Source organism: Lycium barbarum, chromosome 12 (assembly GCF_019175385.1).
Source record: "Lycium barbarum isolate Lr01 chromosome 12, ASM1917538v2, whole genome shotgun sequence".
Taxonomy (NCBI): Eukaryota; Viridiplantae; Streptophyta; class Magnoliopsida; order Solanales; family Solanaceae; genus Lycium; species Lycium barbarum.
The window spans coordinates 103,502,418-103,523,687 of NC_083348.1; the positions used below are offsets into that span (position 1 = coordinate 103,502,418).

A 21,270-nucleotide genomic window follows, 5' to 3' on the forward strand; every position below is an offset into this window, starting at 1 on the left:
TTCAAATCTCTGAAAAGCAATTTTAGAAAAAACCATAGAGAGGATGTTCACGGGAAAACATTAATGCAAGCATTAACTCGTATTGTGACCATGTTTTAAATAGATATATGACTGTGCATACATTTTACGCAAGGTATCTTTATTTTTTAGTAACATAGTTGTCAGAAACGCCAGATACAATGGATATATCATGTCCATTAAACCAAATCCTCTCTAGCTTATCTACAGCATGGTCAATTAGATACGCTACTAGGAAGTGCATAACTTCTAAGAACTTTACTTATGAGTGGAATGTGTAGAGTCTAGGCAAAGATGAAACTCAACAGCCTGAACTCTAAAATCTTCAAAGAAAGATTTACAATTTAAAAGTCCAAATATAGAGAATGAACTATGAAATGGAAAATGTAGTAAAGCTTCTTTTCATAAGAAAAGTTGATTCATCATTAGTATCAAAGAGCAAGTCATCCGCAGACATACAACAAAGGAAAATATAAATTTCTAACACAACACTGCAATTTCAACTAGAATCATCAAACAAAAAAAGACTGAAACTTTTTTTTTTTTCCTTTCTCAAATCCTTTATACAACCTCTAAAGCATAACTACCTCTGCAAAGACTCTTTATACCTAGTAACAAAAAATTCTAACCGTGGATTACCTCAAGGACCGGTATGATAGCCATTAGTTTCTGATTCAGGAACTGGCACGATAGCCCTTTGCATTTCAACATTCATCTCTTCTTTTATCCCATTCTCATTATCATCTTCATCAGAGTCCAACGTAAAATGAGCTTGATTATCCATTTCCAAATGTTGCATTTCCGCTCCAATAGGTCTATACCTCATATGTTCGCGACTAATACCATTCTTTTTACACACAATTGAGTACACAAAAGAGATCACAGTTACAAGAAGAGCAAGGTGGCAATTGAACTGAAGGGTAGCAATAGCTCGGCCTCGATGATATTCTTGATGACCTTTACACTTAACCGTATAATTTCCTCTACTTTTTTCATGTAAAGCACATCCTTGTGCAACCAAATCAGAGAAAAAAGCAAACCCCATTTGTAAAATCCACATTCCTTGTAATATCAACCCAATCCCACGTCCTAATCTAGTATAACTCGATTTGGGATTTTTCAATTCAAGAAACGAACAAAATGCACAAATAGTAATAGGTACAAGTAATAGATCATAGTAACGATTCTCAACTCCACTTGGATCTTTTCTTTGAAGATAAAACAACAAAAATTCCTCAGCAAAAGCAAAAAGACAAACCAAATTAAGGATCGGAGTAGGTAAAAGAAACGATTTTTTTAAACGGGTGATAAGGCCTAAAACCGAATAAAGAAAGAATAAAAGAGAAATGGCTATAACCTGTAATTGAAGAACAGAACCAACGTTGTCTTTAGAGTTAATTGCATCGAAAAAGGATAATAAAGAATCAAGAACGGAAAGGAAAGAAAGGATCAAGATTAATACAAAGGTGATTGATGAAGAAAAAACAGAACCTTGGGTATGTTTATCTGTAGATGGGTTTTGTGACGTGGACGGCTGTGATGAGTTTTTGAGGGCAGTTGAGGTGGAAGCGAGTGATTCCCACGCGCCTATCAGTATGAAACCACCACCGGCGACGGTGTAATTGAATAATCCCATTGTTGTTGACTTTGTCTATTATTGTTTAGATCTGAAGAAAATATTGCGTCTGCGTGTGTTATTATATGTTGGTAGGGGTAGGGAAGGTTCTTTAATTTTGATCAGGGAAGGGTGTGGCTGCCAATTTAGGAATTAGTCTGCGCAGCTTTAGTTGGACTTGTCTGAATTTGCTTTCCACCTGACTTTCCTAGAATCATCAAACTCTTTGTTTTCTTTCGTTCCTTTCCTTTCTTTCTTATTTTTTTGGCGTGAATAGTATTGCTCGGGGATGTTAAATTGACGGGTTATTAATCCGTTTAAAAGTTATTTAAATTGAAATAAATTGTGATAAAATAAATTAAATAATGAATATAATTCAACACATTCAATTCTTACTAAATTTATAATTCTATTAATTTAATTTTTATTAAGTTTTAATTTTTTATTTGTTTTTTTTTTATAATTTTGTAAAATATATAATAATAAAATTCTCTTTGTTGTGATTATATATAACTTTATCAAATAAAAATATTTTTATAAAATATGTAGACAAGACTATTTATAGGTTTATTTGGGCTACCTATAAGATGAACTAAATTAGACGGGTTAAAATGAACTCAATCAATAAAAACAAGTAATTAATCCGCCTTAACTTGAATGGATTGAGCAAATTATGTCTTATGATTAATTTTGTCACTGCTAGTATTGTGTACATTTGTGTTTCTCAAGACTGAGAAAAGATTTGGTAACATGTGTGTACTCCAAAGTTGTCGTTTGTTACACTCTGAAAAACAAATTGTGTTACACAAGCTCAAGTTGCAGGGGTATCTAGAGTACTTTTTCTCTTTCTTTTTTTCAAAAATAAAAATAAAAATTGTGCCTTATTTTTCCTTCTTTGTTTCATCAGAGGATCGTGATGACCGTTACAAATCCATATCACCGAAAAACAACTCTCCAACATATAATTTGGCAAAATACATCAAAACACTCCTAAACTATACTCAAAATGTCGATATCACACTTAAACTATACGAGCGACCTATTACACACCTAATATATTTAAAAGTGATATTTTTTGCTCCCTGATACAATATGACCATTTGCATTAGGGGAGAGTGTACACACTCTCTCCCCACGTCAATGCCACGTCAAAAAATCCTCTAATTTTTATTTATTTTATTTATTCTTTCACAATTTTGCTTTTTTTATTTTATTAACAAAATTAAAAAAATTTAAAACTAATTTTCCCTCTTCTTTTTCATTTCACCACACCTCCCCCCCCCCCCCCCCCCCCCCCCACGCCGCCCTTCCCTTCCACCTTCACGCTACCCCCACCCCCCAAATCCTTTACACCACCAGCACCACCGTCACGCTGCCCCCACTCCCAGACCCCAACCCACCGTCAATCTTCTACCAACACCTCTCTTCGACCCCAGCAACATTCACATGAATGTCATACCAAAAATGAAGAGGAGAAGAAGAATGTAACCATGTTTTGAAGAGAAGAAGAAATTAAATTTTTCTCGGGATGGATAAACGAGAAGAGCAGGGGTCAAAAAACAATGCAAACATTTCTAGTCTACTACATCTGATCACCTTTATATACAAGCTCTCAACAAGACTCCTAATTTAAATAATTTTTCTCGGATAAGCAGGTCTTCATCACTCAAATTTTCCATTAAGTCAGCAAGCATACAGGAAATGATAAAACAGAAAGAACTAGCAGTCAGTGGGTATAAGTTCATTTTCTTGGGGGATGATATTGGTAACTTCCAGTTAATCTTGTGCCATTGGTAGATCTCGAAGCACTGAATGTCATCGAAGTTTAGTTGTAGAAATTCTATATCCTAAATGTGAAATGAAGAGACTACATCAAATTTGATTTGTAAAGTGAAGAATATTGCTCCCGGTGACACTGCTCCAAATTTGTAAATCTTTGTTCTATTGATTGGTAATTTGTTCAATTGGAAGCAATGGTACTGACCAACTTCAATGGAACCGGTGTCGGTTTTGGTATGCATAAATTTTCATTCTTGTCTTTTGAATAAAAAGCTACCTTCTTCCCAGCAAATACAGATGTAAAAATAGAGAATACAAACACCCATGTTTCAAAATCGGGTCTTTTGTGGGAAGAAACAGGCAAATCTTCCAAGAAGGAGGTCATATTCAAAGGAAACAATGGTGGTTTTTTGTGGAGTTATGGCGACATAAATGATTAGTTCCGCCAATAGGAGCAGGTGCTGGAGAAAATTTAAGGGATTAGGAAAACATACGATTTAAGAATTGGAGGCTAAAAAGGTTTTCAATGATTTTTCTTCTAGTGATTGGCTACAAGAATGTCGAAATTCACTGGTGTTTCACAATTAAAGATTGTATCCTTTTTAAAATTATGTTTATTACTCCCTCCGTCCCAATTTGTTTGACATTTAATATTTAAATGTTTTGAAATAAAATTTACATATTTGGAATCTATGTAAAAAAAACCACTATAAGTTACCATAATCAATAATTTAAAAGACTTTCCAAATTATTACGGCCAAAGAACAACTTGTTTGACTCTCAAAAAGCGAAAAATATCAAACAAATTAAGACAGAGAGAGTAATTTTAAAATAAAATAAAAGTATGCACATTCAGATACTAAAAAACAAACGGTCTTAATTATTCCGTATTCGAATTTAAATACAACATCTTAATATTCAAATGTGTATTCAGATTTAGACGTCTTAATCTTAATGAAAACAAATGCAGCCTAACTTGGTGATATTTTGAGGTGGCGTTTAAGCGGTGCTTTAGTGTTGGGCAGTCTTTGGTTTCTTAAAATTAATAACATACAACGTCCGCACTAGTAATGAAGATATGTTAGAAGAGGATGATTGAATTATTCTCTTAGAGTTCTCGTTGAATTTTTAGTTTTTTTTTTTCTTTAATACTACGAAAAATTCAAAACTATTTTTCCCTATTTCACCCCTCTCAAATTGCAATTGTACTAAATCTTGTGATGGAATTCCGGATGTAGAAGTATTTACACAAACAGTTTATGAAGTTTTAGACATCCAACCATCGAAACGAACAAGTTTCGAAACTACTTAGGCTAACATAATTTCAAACTCAAACTTTGTATAGTTCTTATCAAGATTACTAGATAGTGTTACATTAAATATCCCTATCCTGCTTCTTCTTCAACTTAATATTCTAAAAGACCAGCTGATGTAAAACGTTTTAATATTTGAAGTAAAGTACTAGCCGCAACACGTTCTACTACACAAATTATCGAGCTTCATGTTTGTTTGTAAGAAATCAACGATGAAGAAGGAAGATTCAACATTTTGTAATGGTTGAGGGACAACTGAGATTAATATCCGATTCTTTTTAGAATCATCCTAAATGTTACAAGTATTCAAGTTCCAAGTATAGCTTCGGAAAGCTAGCACCTTTGGTCAAGAAAGGTTGCAACTCGAAGACCACAACCACTTTATAGAGGAAGACATCTTTGAAACCAATAGTCTTATTTCGAAATTAGGTTAGAACGAAAAGATGAAACTTTGGCATACGAGAAGAAAATGAGGAAAAAACCTGAACTTATGGCAAAAGTAGTACTATGAATGTGCAAGTTTAAAAGTAAAAACAAAAATTACAACATCAACATATCCTGTTTAGTCCCACCGAGTGGGGTTTGAAAGAGTAGAGCATCTACAGGCCTTACCTCTACCTTGGGAGATAGAGATGTCGTTTCCGATAGACCCTCAGCTCATATAAAGCAATAATAAAGCAGGTCAAATTTGAAAGTCAAAATACAAATTACAATTTATCAATTGTATTAAAAATATAAGTCTTAAAATTATCTTAATAAAATTAAAGGCTTTTACTCTCCGAGATTTTCTTTTTAAAATTATTTAATTGTTATGTGTTTAAATTCCAAAATTTTAATACAAACTTAAAAATTCAGGCTCAATTAGGCCTAAGGGTGTTGGGATTAAAATAACGTGGCGTAATGTGGAAGATAATCGTTGCAAAACTCGAACAACGATAAATCAGACAATAACGACAATATACTTAAAAAAAAACATAATATTATAATATGATTTGGTCAAGTGACCTATATATTGAGAAACCTAATATTAAAAAATAAACATTAAAACTATGCGAGAATAATCTCCTCCTAAATGAAATTCTGTTAATGACTACACAAAAGGATAATTATGGTAGAGTCCTTTTCTACAAAGAAAACATTTTCTATCAAGAAATTCTTTTTGAAGTAAAACACAATCATGGTAAAATTCAAATAAGATAGGAAATTTAGGGCAAACTCTAACAAATGTGATGCAATCCTAGTTATCCCAAGGTCACCTACGTGGAATCAAGGCGAGGAGCTCCACTGATCACAAGGAATATGCATGAAGATGAGCACTCGTGAGCATGCCTTGGCACCATTTCGGAGATCCCAAGTGTGGAAGATTGCATGGGAAGACGGATTGGAGAAAGGGAATGAAGATGGCTATGCTTGCAATGAGGCTACTACTTAAATGTTAACATTTTCAGATTTCAAGTTCAAGGAAGACAGCCAAACAAGGTCCTTACTTCATTAAGGGTAGATTTGTAATAGCATAGTTGTCTTCCTTTTTTATCTAGTATAAATAAGAGTAGGTTTATTTCCCTAGGTAGACTATTTTGATTATTGATATTGCTATTGTAAAACTCTCGAGAGTTGAGAGCTTGTTTAAGCTATTGATTGAGAACATTGTTGAGAGGATTGGTTATTAGGGTGTTAAATCCCTCTTGGTCATCCTAAGAGTTTGGTGTTTCTATTGTTCCTAATTTAGAAGTCTTAGTTAATGGAAGAACTTTGGTTGCTAAATTGGGTCTTTAGTTGTGTCAAATTATCTTTCCTTTAATTTCTTGCCATTTTCTTATAGTTTCGTTTTGATTATTGCATCAAAAGGGATGGTGGGTCAGTCGACCCCTAAAGCAGGCTCCTTAAGTCGCTCGTAGCCGAGCCCTGAGCGGTCCCTCTCCAAGCTCCCACCCGATTCCTTGACATCATTAGTTTTGTAAAATGAATTTGACGGAAAAAAAAATTAAAGACCACAAAAGATTATGATGGGAATAATAAATACTCTTTCATCTTGATTAGAGATCTCAAAATGACATTTGGTATGTCACACCCCTTTTTTTAACCGCGGAGAGTTAAAGTTAGAAGTATGACGTATTGGAGATTCCTGTTTTTGTTGTTTTTAAGGAGTCGCCACCTAATTATTTATGGTGAATTAGGACACCTAAAGTTTATTAAAGTTATGTTTAGAGTTAACTCTGTTTAAGGTCTGCGAAACTTGAGATTCTAGGTAAGGGTTCAATTAGTCTAAAGGGAAGGTATTAAGCACCCTTAAAGACCCATTAACAATGGTTAACCGACCGGACTAAAATTTAATTAGGCTAAGTGTAAATATAGTATTATAGAAAAAATAAAGTAGTCTTATAAGTATGACTAAAGTTATAAATAAATATGTAAGAGTGCTATTTAAAATGGAACTTGTAAAAAATAATAATAATTCGTATAAAAGAGTACTTTTAATGCTGTTTTGAAATACAACTTATAAATATGATTAAGGTTTTAAGACGAAAAGTATAATAGCATTATTTAAAATAACACTTATAGAAAATAGTAAGTGCATAAAAGAGTTTAGTTAAAATGATCTAAAAGATAATGTTTGTACGTATTTGAAGAAAAGTGAGCTATGTCGACTCGCAATTTCAAAGAGTTATTGTAAAATCAATGTTGAATAAATATTAAAGGCTTCATATAAAGACTAGCAACTTAATATATATATATGGTGCTAAGGTTATTTCGAACAATCGTGTATTAAGTGTTGGAAGGAACTAAAGTAAAAAGTTATCCACTGAAACCTATTTCCTTTTATTTTTCTTAGGATAAGTTAGTATAAAATTTGGAGTGTTTTAAAACTTCTAAAATAGTAAGCGCAATTTGATTCTCTTAGTCAAGATATATAGTCATGGTACTTTGAAGAGCAATTATTCCAAAAGATAAATATTAGGGATAATAAATAATTTCGACATAAACTAGTGAAGCTAATTATTAGTTTTCTCTTTTTTTGAATTAACTACCCACTATTAAACTAAACTTCATTAATATACTAGCCATTATCTACATTAATAAAATAAAATAAGATGTTAGTCCTACAAAGCAAATAAAAATACACAACACCAATAAAAATAAGGAAGAGAGGAAAGAGTAAAATGAATCTGGCCCACTTATTAAGGCCCAAATGTGATGAACTGTTTCCATTACTGGGCTTATGCCCAGTAAATTCCTTCATATTTGCTGCTGTGGGCTGTCTTGGTTTATTAGGCTTTGGCCCAGATTTTGTTTTCTACTTGGGCAGTGGACAGAGCTGACACCGGAGGAAGATTTCATGTTGGGCTTTTAGCCCAACGCCAAATGCGGAAGAAAACAAGTCGTTTCAAACTCGTATGTGAGATGTCATGCATAAAAAAATGGAAAAAAAAAGAATTAGTATCTATTCAACGAATAAAGTTAAACATGTAGAACATAAACTAAAAGAGGATCAGTAGATTGTGAATATTCTGTGTATATTTGAGTATATCTCATGTATACACATTCATAAGGATGTATAGAAGATTAACACCAGGGAAGGTTTAAACCTATACCAATGAGACCCTATTGCACTTATCTATTGTGTACATCTTTCTCCATTTTGCACAATACTATCAAACACTGCTGCTATACAGTGAGTAAAAACACTTTAACATACAGAATCATAAGAGAATGGACAAGGTAAGACTTATATTGGATTCAAATAAATAACTATAGAAGCAACTAGTATAGCACACATTTAGAAAACATGTTTTCGCAACTATATTAATCCAGAGTCCCATACTCCAATAAATACCCAACAAAATTTCTAAAGATCACAACAAGTAAGCAATATCACCATGCTATAATAACATCTATTATAGGCAAACAGATAAGGTGGGTTTTGAAAAAAAAAAAAAAAAAAAAAAACTCAGAATCAGTTTAAACCAACAGAAAGAGAACCAGATGGTACATGTTTATACAGAGCCATGCTAGGCCAAACAGACAACAAGAAAAGACACAAACTCACACAGATTTTTCATTACTCAAAAGTAGACAGTTTGGAGGTGATAAGACCAGATTCCATGCGATTTGGGAGACATGTATGATAATCATTTAAACTTTGCATAGAGTGTAGGCAGTTTCAAGAAGCAAACAAGCTCAAGATTAACAGCAAGCAGCAAGTAGTATTATCTATAGAAATAGGACATGAATGTCATGCTTGGACTTAGACACTTAACAGGCCACAGTGGAGCTAAAAAAAACAAGTGACAAACAAGAGGCAAACTCAGAAATTGCAGCTATGATAAGCTCAAGACCAGGGCACCCTATCAATGCTTAAGTCTTGGCAACAAAAAGGTCATTACAGCATTCATTAAAGTCTAGTCAACCTATAATCCCACAAAAACAGACTGAAATTGGACAATTTGATAAGCTGATTATGTTTTAAAGACATGTTTACATATAGGCAATCATACAAGGAACCGATAAATGTCAAACAGATACACCAAAATCATTCCAGGAGATTCAGCTAAACATGGAAGGGTAATCTTCCAAAATATTCTGATGCCCTGTTTTGTGCGCAGTGAAGCGGGTATCGATGTCTCGAATCTATACTCGAACGCGACGAACTCGAACTTGATAAGAAAAATAACTAGAGTTTTAAAACAAAAACAAGGAAAGCAAAATAGAGTAATTGTTGACTGTTTTTTGTTGGTTAAAATTGATGTTTTTTGTGGGGGGATTTTGAGTTTCAAATCCTTCGTTTTTTCTGTTTTCTCCTCTTTCTTGCTCGTCAAATCCCTCCTTTTTTTCTAAAACGATCTTCCCCTTTCAATTGAGTAATTCCATTATTTATAGAGTTGGGAATGAAGAGGAGCGTATGAGAGAGGCTATCGGCGTGGGGAACAAAGATAGATGGAGATGGCAGGGAGAATGTAGGGGACAGTGGTGAGTGGGGAGCAGAGATGGCGATGAGGAACGTGGGGGGAGATGGAGAGCGTGGAGGGGGTGTGTGAGAGAGAGAGAAGGAGGAGAAAGAAGGGGGCGGCTGAAGGGTTAGGGTAAAATGGAGAAAGAGGGAGTGAAGGATTAGGGATTTTAATTGTAGTGGGCTGCCGAGTCGGGTAAAAAATAGGATTGGGCTGGTCCGTTTGGGCTGGCCTATTAATTTAAATGTGGGTTGAAAATGTGGGCTGAGTATTAAAGATGTGGCCTAATTATTTGGGTATGAAAATGATATTGTATTTGTATTTTGGGCCATTAATTTGGCTAAAAAATGTTGGTCCTTCGTCCGCTATTTTAATTATTTTTGGGCTTCTAATTTAATAATTGGTATAATATATATTATGTAAAGACAATAAATAATTAATATGTAGAAAAGTAAATATTTCGCAAAGTGTTGTCTTGTAATTAATTTAATGATTCCAAACCCGAAAATGAAACGATGACGAACATTTAAAATTTGTGATAAAGTAATGCTCGTAATGTTTAAAAATAAGAGTAGTGAAAATAATAGTAGTGAAAATAAAGTATTTAGTTCGTCAGTAAATTTAGAAACCCGGGTAAATGAAATAGGAGAGGGACAAAATTGGGTGTCAACAGATGCCCCTCTTCGACCGGAGATGATGTAAGAATCTTCGGGCGAAGAAGTTGACGTAGTAGCCAATTTTGTTTGGACCGACGAATATGGGTTTGTAAGAAAGTACGGTTTAGGAAAATTGATGGGAAATATTATGAGGACCGAAGGAATTATGGGAAATTATGGCCGAATCTCAGTTTCGAGTTGCCTACATATCTCGGGCTGCACGAGAATCAGGCCATGTGTAGTTCGAAAGTTTTTGTGAGTTCATAATCTTGCGGGGGTTGTAGACAGGTGACGAGAATGGAACATATGCTTATAGCCTCCTAATTATAAATGTGGTGCACAACATTCTCATAAGTAGGACTCTACTAGGCACTATGTAAATTCTTCAAAGATGCCCCAGTGTTGAGTTATGGAGACACTGGGGATGTAGAAAGGAATATGAGATTGTAAAAAGAGTAGATTCAGTAGAGTTTTAGCGGAGGATGTGAAAAAGAAATTAACCTATGTATCACGTGTTTGTGGACATAGGCGGAATCGAGTTCGAGAATAGATCCGTGACCTTTGCTTGTGAGTTTGGTATTCCTCTTCAGCATGTTTGCCCCAGTTCACTGCGTAAGATAAAGTTCCACGTTGTGTTGCGTCCCTGCAGGTTGTGTTTTCTGCCAAAACTGAAATTCATGTCCAAAATTAGTAATAGAGTTGAAAGTGTAAAATTGTAAAGAGTGTAAAATGATAGTAAATATGAGTGTGGGAATGAAAGTGAATCCGTGTGGCTAATGTTGTCTCTGATTGTCTTCAGCGACTTGAATGAATGCGTGATGCGTATGCTGAGGATGTGATAATATTTCTAGTTGCATTTGCAGATGATAGTGATAAGGTCTCCGGCTGTCTTCCGGGACTTGATGATAAATGATATCTGCGAATTTTAAGGTAAATTCATTAAAGTGGTAAGGTAGATGATGAAATAAAGGAACGAAGTAAGGAGTAAAATAGGTGTATAGCCGTTTGGCTTATGCGCGTGAGGCCGTGCAGCCGGGTGATGTCTCCAATGGTTGTCGGGACTCAATGATATGCTGATGAGGCTGTATAGCCAAACGATGTCTCCGGTTGTCTTCGGAGGCTCAATGATAATTCCTGTAAAGTTCAGGGTAAAGTTGTTAAAGTTGGTAAAGTAAATGATAAAGTAGAGAGTAAAGTCAAAGTGTAGCCGTCTGGCTTATGCGTATGAGGCCGTGTGGCCATGCGATGTCTCCGGTTGTCTTCGAAGACTTGATGATATCTCTCCGGTTGTCTTCAGAGATTTGATGCTGATTCCCGTAAAGTCCAGGATAAAGTTGTAACGTGGATGATGTCTCCGGTTGTCTTCGGAGGCTCAATGATAATTCCTGTAAAGTTCAGGGTAAAGTTGTTAAAGTTGATAAAGTAGAGAGTAAAGTCAAGATGTAGCCGTATGGCTTATGCATGTGAGGCCGTATAGCCGAATGATGCTCCCGGTTGTCTTCGGGGACTTGATGCTATGTCTCCGGTTGTCTTCGGGGACTTGATGTTGTGTCTCCGGTTGTCTTCGGGGACTCAATGATAATTCCTGTAAAGTTCAGGGTAAAGTTGTTAAAGTTGGTAGAACAAATGATAAAATAGAGGGTAAAGTCATAGTGTAGCCGTCCGGCTTGTGCGTATGAGGCCGTATAGCCATGTGATGTCTCCGGTTGTCTTCGGAGATTTGATAATAAATCCCTCCGGTTGTCTTCGGAGACTTAATGTTGATTCCTGTAAAGTTCAGGCAAAATGGTTAAAACAGATAAAGAAGGTAATAGAGTATGTAGTAAAGTGATAGCATAGCCGTTTGGCTGATGAAGTCGATGCTATCGCAACAGGCTGAATCAATGACGCGTAATCCTGATTTGATTCGTCTTTAACTGTTTGGCTTTTGAGGCGAGGCCATATTGGGCCAGATGATGCTTTTCGGTCGTGATAGATTTGACTGTTGATCTCGCGGTCTTTTAATTCCTGCACTCAAAGAAAAATTCTTAGTTTGGGAGGGGGGAAGTTGATTCGTGTTGACTCGAAGCTTGACGTGGTTGGCGCTCCATTCGTCTTGTTTGTTTGGATCTTGTGATCTCCGTTCAAGCCTCGGTAGGTGAACAGTAGTGAATCAATTGCAAGAAAGTATTTGATTGGAAAGGTAGATATGTAGGTATATGTATAAGGAAATGTGACTATATGTATATAGGTTGTGAAATATGTAAATGTATGTATGTAAGGAAAGATATATATGTAAACGTATACATATGTAAGTTGTAAAATATTCTGCCAACTTTAGATTGTGACGCTTCTAAAGTAATTGGTCTATAATACTTCCTGTCTGATAGCCTTAATCTTGTCGATGTCCAACCGTTCTTTCGTCTATATCTTTTCCAAAATATGCCCCAGTTTTGGGTTCAGAAGGGTGTGCTAAATTTATGTTGTGGTGTGACCGAACCATATATAGGTTGCCTACGTATCCGCCAAGGAATCAGGTCAGAACGTAGTTCGTAAAATACATAAAGTGGTCTGAGTTTTCTAATAAAGGGACCGAACCCGATGTGGATTGCCTACGTATCCCACCAAGGGAATCAGGTCGGCGTAGTTCTGCTATATAAGTGGTAAAAGGTTTTGTTGGATTTTATCTAGGTGTGACGGATCTGTATGTTAATAGTCTATGAATCCCGCTGAGGGAATCAAGCTCTGTGTGGTTTTCTTTGTGTAAGGACTTTGGATTTTCTGTTATAGCGTAACCGAACCTTATGTGGGCTGCCTACGTATCCCCCATGGGAATCAGGTCAGCGTAGTTCGTACGGATAAGATTTTTGGTTTTTTTTTTTTTTTTTTTTTTTTTTTTTTTTTTTTTTTGTTGTAAAGCAACCGAACCCTTTGTGGGCTGCCTACGTATCCCACCAAAGGAATCAGGTCAGCGTAGTTCGTATGCATGCCAATGGGAAAAATTCTAACCTAGTATGACCGAGTCCCTATGTGGGCTGCCTACGTATCCACCGAGGAATCAGGTCAAGCGTAGTTCGCACCTAAAGGAAAGGTTGCAAACTAGGTTGTCTAACCTAATGTCGTACTTTGATTTCTTCTTGAATTGCTAGCTTTTAGGCTTATGTTATCACCTATCGGCTATTTCAATTCCTTTGAGTGGAATCTTGTCTTGTCCCCTAGTTTGTTTGTCACTCTCTCGGGATGTATGTTGTCTATTCGTACATTTTATGTCGCAATCGTAGAGTTGACAGTTTTGATAAATAAAGTAGAAAATAGATGATTAAGGAAAATCAGAAATGCATTCATAGTTTTTGCAATTCAAGCTTCCACGAGATGAAGCAAAACAAACAAAATCTTGGGTACGGTTCAAGCATCAATAAAAGAAAACAAGTTCACTACATGTTCATGCTACCATGGCTCCCGATGGATCGGGGACGGAGTACAAGTCCAATTCTTCAGAGTCTCCCCTGGTTCGGCACTTCGTGTGATAGGTGTCTCGATGTTGTGAGTCGTTGTAGCAGTAATCTTCATGTGTGTTTGTCTTGGGATTGTTCACGGGAACGACAAAAGTTGATGACATGTCCCTTTCCGCACTGGACTCCTTCAAATCTTGGCACCTCCGTGAGCAGGCAAAGGATTGTTGACCACATTGGGCTTAGCTTCAGCGAGCTGGATTACTCCTTCCTTAATCAGGTCTTCGATTTTGTTTTTAAGTCCATAGCAATCTTCAGTGGCGTGCCCAACAACTCCAGAGTGGTATGCACAGCGTTTGGAACTATCAAACCATTTTGGGATAGGTTCGGGAATTTTCCCTTCAATCGGTTGTATTATGCCTGCTGCTTTCATTCTTTCGAATAGTTGAGCCAAGGGTTCAGCGATCTGAGTGTAATTACGGGTGTTTTTGGTGTCAGGGTTTGGACGGGCTCTAGGTATAGTATGTGGTCGATTTTGGTAAGTTGGAGCTTGGTTGGGTTGATACGGGCGTGGGTTTTGATGCGGAGGTGCTCGGGGTTGGTAGTAGTTAGCTTGGGTGTTATAAACGGGGTAAGGAGGTAGTGGAGCTTGGTAGGGTTCAGGGTAGTGGTAAGGGTAGAAAGTTTGTTGTGGGTGGTTAAAGTATGGAATGGCTTGGCTCGGCTCATGTCCTTGAGCGTTCATGACTGCAGCGACATCTTCCTTCTTCTTTTTAATCCCGTTGATAGAACCAGATTGTATAGCTTTGTTCATTGCTTGTAAAGCAATAAGATCCTGAATTTTCCCCGATTTGATTCCTTCTTCCAAGGCTTCTCCCATTCGAACAACTTCTGTGAATTTTTGTCCCATCATACCTATCATTTTCTCGTAAAATATGCCAGCCTGGCATTCAATGAAGGTAGCAGTCATTTCCCTATCATTCATCGGAGGTTGAACCCTGGCTGCTTCTGACCTCCAACGTAACGCATATTCGCGGAACGTCTCAGTTGACTTCCTGGTTAACTTAGTCATGTAAACTCTATCTGGTGTGATATCGGTGTTAAAACTGAACCTGTCCATAAAGTCTTGCGCCATGTCACTCCAACCACGCCATTTACGGACATCCTGTTGTGTATACCAAGTAAGTGCTTCGCCAGATAAGCTTCTTATGAAGAGCTTCATCCTTATGCTCTGGTCTCTGCCCACTCCAACCAGTTTGTCACAATAAGCCCTTAAGTGTGTATGAGGGTCGCCTGTTCCATTGAATGTATCAAATTTTGGCGGTTTGTAGCCTACGGGTAAATCGACGTCAGGTTGGACACAGAGATCCTCATATTCTACACTCTTAGTTCCTCTAGCAACTTGAAGGTTCCTCATTGCTTCTTTGAGACTGTGGATCTCTTTTAGTAGTATGTTATCTGCCCCTGCCTTTGCATCCCTTTCCATTTCTTCGTATTGATCTACCTCGGGTTGGAACCTGACCGTTACTGGGTTGGTGAAGGTTTGTGTTTCTGTGGCATATACCGGAGGAACACATTGTGCATTTGGGGTGACAAAGTGTGCCCCGTGCATATGCTGGGTTGGATAAGTTTGGATGATGGGGGTGTTTTGGACAAGAGGCGGTGTGTTGTAATTGGTGTTTATAGGTGGTTGGTTCGGTGGGTTTAGAGGAGTAGTTATAGGTGGAGGATTAGTGTTGGTGGGCAAAGGAACATAGGGAGTGTGTACTAGCGATTGACTTGGTGGGTTGACGGGTGGTGGATTAGGAGTAGTGTAGGTAGTGTAGGTGGGTGGTTGATTTTGTGGAGGAGTATAGTTAGTGTAGGTGGGTGGTTGACTTTGCAGGGGAGTATAGGCGGATGATGGATTTGGTGGATTTGCGGGGGTGATCGGAGGCAAGTTGTTGTTAGTAGGTGCATTGTTTTGGGGAGGAAAATGCTCAGGAACTGGGGATTCGAGTGATGGGAAACGAGGTGGTTCTGGTGCAGTATTGCTAGGTTCAGAAGGTGAATTTTGGAGTGTGATGGATAAATTAGTCAAGTCCCTAACCCGATTTAGTTCTCCACGTAGATTCTCAATTTCTTGAGTCAGGCGGGCGATATGTTCATCCCGTTGAATAGCAGTTCCGTGTTCGGAAGTCTCGGGCGGATCGCTAGCGATCACGATGTTTTCTACACCAGTTGGAACAGATGCGGCCGGATCAGACATAGTAATTTCATTTCCTTGGACAACCCAATTACGTTCAGGTAATGATGACGTCTTTGACCTCGTGATGTAAGGATGGTCGGCCATCGAGTGTCAACACGAATCAACTCTCTGTTTTGGGAATAAAATAGACATACAGTATAAACGATGTTAATCTCATGAACATATCTAGGTAAAGTCATTATCACGTAAAGTCAAGTAAGTCATGTAGCAAATAATTCATCAAATAGAGTCAAACAAGTTGTCAAACAAGCATATCAAGCAACAACGTGTCCTAACATGCATGTGACCTCTTTGTGCCAGAGGTAGGCCTAACGTTTGTTTGAAGGGTAAAGTGTGTCATAATACGTCATCCCGTTGCTTTGATTAAACGAATTCTATTTCCCAAAATAAAGTACAAGATAATGTAATATTTATTACATGTCAAATGAATACAACATAAAGTGTTTCCTAATCTAAATAAAGTAAATAAAATTTCTATGTCTAACTTCTAGCTCCATTTGTGATACCCTTGATCTTCGTCATTTGTTATATTCCGATGCATACCTGTCATAGAAATGTCAGTCACCCCCTCCTTTTTAAAGTTTAATTAATTAGAGCAAATAGTCAATATTTAGGCACAGTTATCCTTCAAACATGCATATAAAGTATGATTGGTGTCACTTGGGGTCGTGAACCCGCTTGGACGTTTGGACAAAGTCATCTAATGGGCTTAATACACCAAGGATATTAAACCTCCTAGGATATGAAATGTATGCTCTTAATAAAAGGTGTTGGTTTAGCCCTATCCTAGGTTGACTAGGAGTGGGTTTACTAGACGCAAGGTTCCCGAGTGGACTACTCGAGTGAGAAGGCTACGCGGTCACCGTTATTCGGACACCCCCGCGCACGCGCCAACTCTCCTAAGATTTGGATTCTACGAAGAAATTTGCGGGTGCGCTAAGCACACCTCGCGTGTACGTGTGATAGTGTGAGATTTCCAAAAGTGGAGGAAATATGAACGGAATGACAATTTATCGAAGCAGTAACACATAAACAGTTTATATCAAAACAAACAGTTTATATCAAACAAACAATTAATAGCATGTAAAAATAGTTAACAAATAAATAAAGTGATTCCAAATAAACACACAAAGCCTATTTAAACTAAGTCCGTTATGGTTAGAACCTAAGTAGTCCCCAGCAGAGTCGCCAAGCTGTCACACCCCTTTTTTTAACCGCGGAGAGTTAAAGTTAGAAGTATGACGTATTGGAGATTCCTGTTTTTGTTGTTTTTAAGGAGTCGCCACCTAATTATTTATGGTGAATTAGGACACCTAAAGTTTATTAAAGTTATGTTTAGAGTTAACTCTGTTTAAGGTCTGCGAAACTTGAGATTCTAGGTAAGGGTTCAATTAGTCTAAAGGGAAGGTATTAAGCACCCTTAAAGACCCATTAACAATGGTTAACCGACCGGACTAAAATTTAATTAGGCTAAGTGTAAATATAGTATTATAGAAAAAATAAAGTAGTCTTATAAGTATGACTAAAGTTATAAATAAATATGTAAGAGTGCTATTTAAAATGGAACTTGTAAAAAATAATAATAATTCGTATAAAAGAGTACTTTTAATGCTGTTTTGAAATACAACTTATAAATATGATTAAGGTTTTAAGACGAAAAGTATAATAGCATTATTTAAAATAACACTTATAGAAAATAGTAAGTGCATAAAAGAGTTTAGTTAAAATGATCTAAAAGATAATGTTTGTACGTATTTGAAGAAAAGTGAGCTATGTCGACTCGCAATTTCAAAGAGTTATTGTAAAATCAATGTTGAATAAATATTAAAGGCTTCATATAAAGACTAGCAACTTAATATATATATATGGTGCTAAGGTTATTTCGAACAATCGTGTATTAAGTGTTGGAAGGAACTAAAGTAAAAAGTTATCCACTGAAACCTATTTCCTTTTATTTTTCTTAGGATAAGTTAGTATAAAATTTGGAGTGTTTTAAAACTTCTAAAATAGTAAGCGCAATTTGATTCTCTTAGTCAAGATATATAGTCATGGTACTTTGAAGAGCAATTATTCCAAAAGATAAATATTAGGGATAATAAATAATTTCGACATAAACTAGTGAAGCTAATTATTAGTTTTCTCTTTTTTTGAATTAACTACCCACTATTAAACTAAACTTCATTAATATACTAGCCATTATCTACATTAATAAAATAAAATAAGATGTTAGTCCTACAAAGCAAATAAAAATACACAACACCAATAAAAATAAGGAAGAGAGGAAAGAGTAAAATGAATCTGGCCCACTTATTAAGGCCCAAATGTGATGAACTGTTTCCATTACTGGGCTTATGCCCAGTAAATTCCTTCATATTTGCTGCTGTGGGCTGTCTTGGTTTATTAGGCTTTGGCCCAGATTTTGTTTTCTACTTGGGCAGTGGACAGAGCTGACACCGGAGGAAGATTTCATGTTGGGCTTTTAGCCCAACGCCAAATGCGGAAGAAAACAAGTCGTTTCAAACTCGTATGTGAGATGTCATGCATAAAAAAATGGAAAAAAAAAGAATTAGTATCTATTCAACGAATAAAGTTAAACATGTAGAACATAAACTAAAAGAGGATCAGTAGATTGTGAATATTCTGTGTATATTTGAGTATATCTCATGTATACACATTCATAAGGATGTATAGAAGATTAACACCAGGGAAGGTTTAAACCTATACCAATGAGACCCTATTGCACTTATCTATTGTGTACATCTTTCTCCATTTTGCACAATACTATCAAACACTGCTGCTATACAGTGAGTAAAAACACTTTAACATACAGAATCATAAGAGAATGGACAAGGTAAGACTTATATTGGATTCAAATAAATAACTATAGAAGCAACTAGTATAGCACACATTTAGAAAACATGTTTTCGCAACTATATTAATCCAGAGTCCCATACTCCAATAAATACCCAACAAAATTTCTAAAGATCACAACAAGTAAGCAATATCACCATGCTATAATAACATCTATTATAGGCAAACAGATAAGGTGGGTTTTGAAAAAAAAAAAAAAAAAAAAAAACTCAGAATCAGTTTAAACCAACAGAAAGAGAACCAGATGGTACATGTTTATACAGAGCCATGCTAGGCCAAACAGACAACAAGAAAAGACACAAACTCACACAGATTTTTCATTACTCAAAAGTAGACAGTTTGGAGGTGATAAGACCAGATTCCATGCGATTTGGGAGACATGTATGATAATCATTTAAACTTTGCATAGAGTGTAGGCAGTTTCAAGAAGCAAACAAGCTCAAGATTAACAGCAAGCAGCAAGTAGTATTATCTATAGAAATAGGACATGAATGTCATGCTTGGACTTAGACACTTAACAGGCCACAGTGGAGCTAAAAAAAACAAGTGACAAACAAGAGGCAAACTCAGAAATTGCAGCTATGATAAGCTCAAGACCAGGGCACCCTATCAATGCTTAAGTCTTGGCAACAAAAAGGTCATTACAGCATTCATTAAAGTCTAGTCAACCTATAATCCCACAAAAACAGACTGAAATTGGACAATTTGATAAGCTGATTATGTTTTAAAGACATGTTTACATATAGGCAATCATACAAGGAACCGATAAATGTCAAACAGATACACCAAAATCATTCCAGGAGATTCAGCTAAACATGGAAGGGTAATCTTCCAAAATATTCTGATGCCCTGTTTTGTGCGCAGTGAAGCGGGTATCGATGTCTCGAATCTATACTCGAACGCGACGAACTCGAACTTGATAAGAAAAATAACTAGAGTTTTAAAACAAAAACAAGGAAAGCAAAATAGAGTAATTGTTGACTGTTTTTTGTTGGTTAAAATTGATGTTTTTTGTGGGGGGATTTTGAGTTTCAAATCCTTCGTTTTTTCTGTTTTCTCCTCTTTCTTGCTCGTCAAATCCCTCCTTTTTTTCTAAAACGATCTTCCCCTTTCAATTGAGTAATTCCATTATTTATAGAGTTGGGAATGAAGAGGAGCGTATGAGAGAGGCTATCGGCGTGGGGAACAAAGATAGATGGAGATGGCAGGGAGAATGTAGGGGACAGTGGTGAGTGGGGAGCAGAGATGGCGATGAGGAACGTGGGGGGAGATGGAGAGCGTGGAGGGGGTGTGTGAGAGAGAGAGAAGGAGGAGAAAGAAGGGGGCGGCTGAAGGGTTAGGGTAAAATGGAGAAAGAGGGAGTGAAGGATTAGGGATTTTAATTGTAGTGGGCTGCCGAGTCGGGTAAAAAATAGGATTGGGCTGGTCCGTTTGGGCTGGCCTATTAATTTAAATGTGGGTTGAAAATGTGGGCTGAGTATTAAAGATGTGGCCTAATTATTTGGGTATGAAAATGATATTGTATTTGTATTTTGGGCCATTAATTTGGCTAAAAAATGTTGGTCCTTCGTCCGCTATTTTAATTATTTTTGGGCTTCTAATTTAATAATTGGTATAATATATATTATGTAAAGACAATAAATAATTAATATGTAGAAAAGTAAATATTTCGCAAAGTGTTGTCTTGTAATTAATTTAATGATTCCAAACCCGAAAATGAAACGATGACGAACATTTAAAATTTGTGATAAAGTAATGCTCGTAATGTTTAAAAATAAGAGTAGTGAAAATAATAGTAGTGAAAATAAAGTATTTAGTTCGTCAGTAAATTTAGAAACCCGGGTAAATGAAATAGGAGAGGGACAAAATTGGGTGTCAACATGGTACAAAATGAATTTTTAACGTGTTTCAAAAATTAATCGAGCCTCAGTGCACATGCGAAATAAATAAACTAACATGATCAAATAACACTCTAAAAAAAATAGCACTTGGTGTGAAATGCTTTAATTGTAAAATGGGTTTCTTAGTGTATATCTTCTAAATTAATAAAACTTCAGAGCACATGAGAAACAACCAAAGTAACAGATGGTCAAATAAAATATTCTCAAAAATAACACTTGGTATGAGATGCTTTAAAGTGAACTTTTTAGCGTATATCTAAATTAATCAAACCTAATATAATAGCAAATGACCAAATAAAATATCTTTTAAAATGATATTTGTACTAAAACGGATGATCAAATAAAATAAGTACCCTCTCCGGTTCAAAATAAGTGCGACTTAGTATTTTTCACACTCATTAAGAAAATACTATTCCTATAAAAACAATATTAGATTCTGAAAAAAAAGTATTTTAACTAAATTATCTCTAATTAATAAGACTCTTGCCT

General features: G+C 36.2%; 1 protein-coding gene across 1 annotated transcript; it reads right to left on the reverse strand.

Moving 5' to 3' along the window:
• Positions 1 to 403: 403 nt before the first annotated feature.
• Positions 404 to 1,898, reverse strand: LOC132621362 (uncharacterized). The gene has a single exon (XM_060335595.1). It carries the CDS (start codon positions 1,652 to 1,654, stop codon positions 659 to 661), a length of 996 nt encoding a protein of 331 aa, XP_060191578.1. The 5' UTR covers positions 1,655 to 1,898; the 3' UTR covers positions 404 to 658.
• Between the last annotated feature and the right edge of the window lie 19,372 nt (positions 1,899 to 21,270).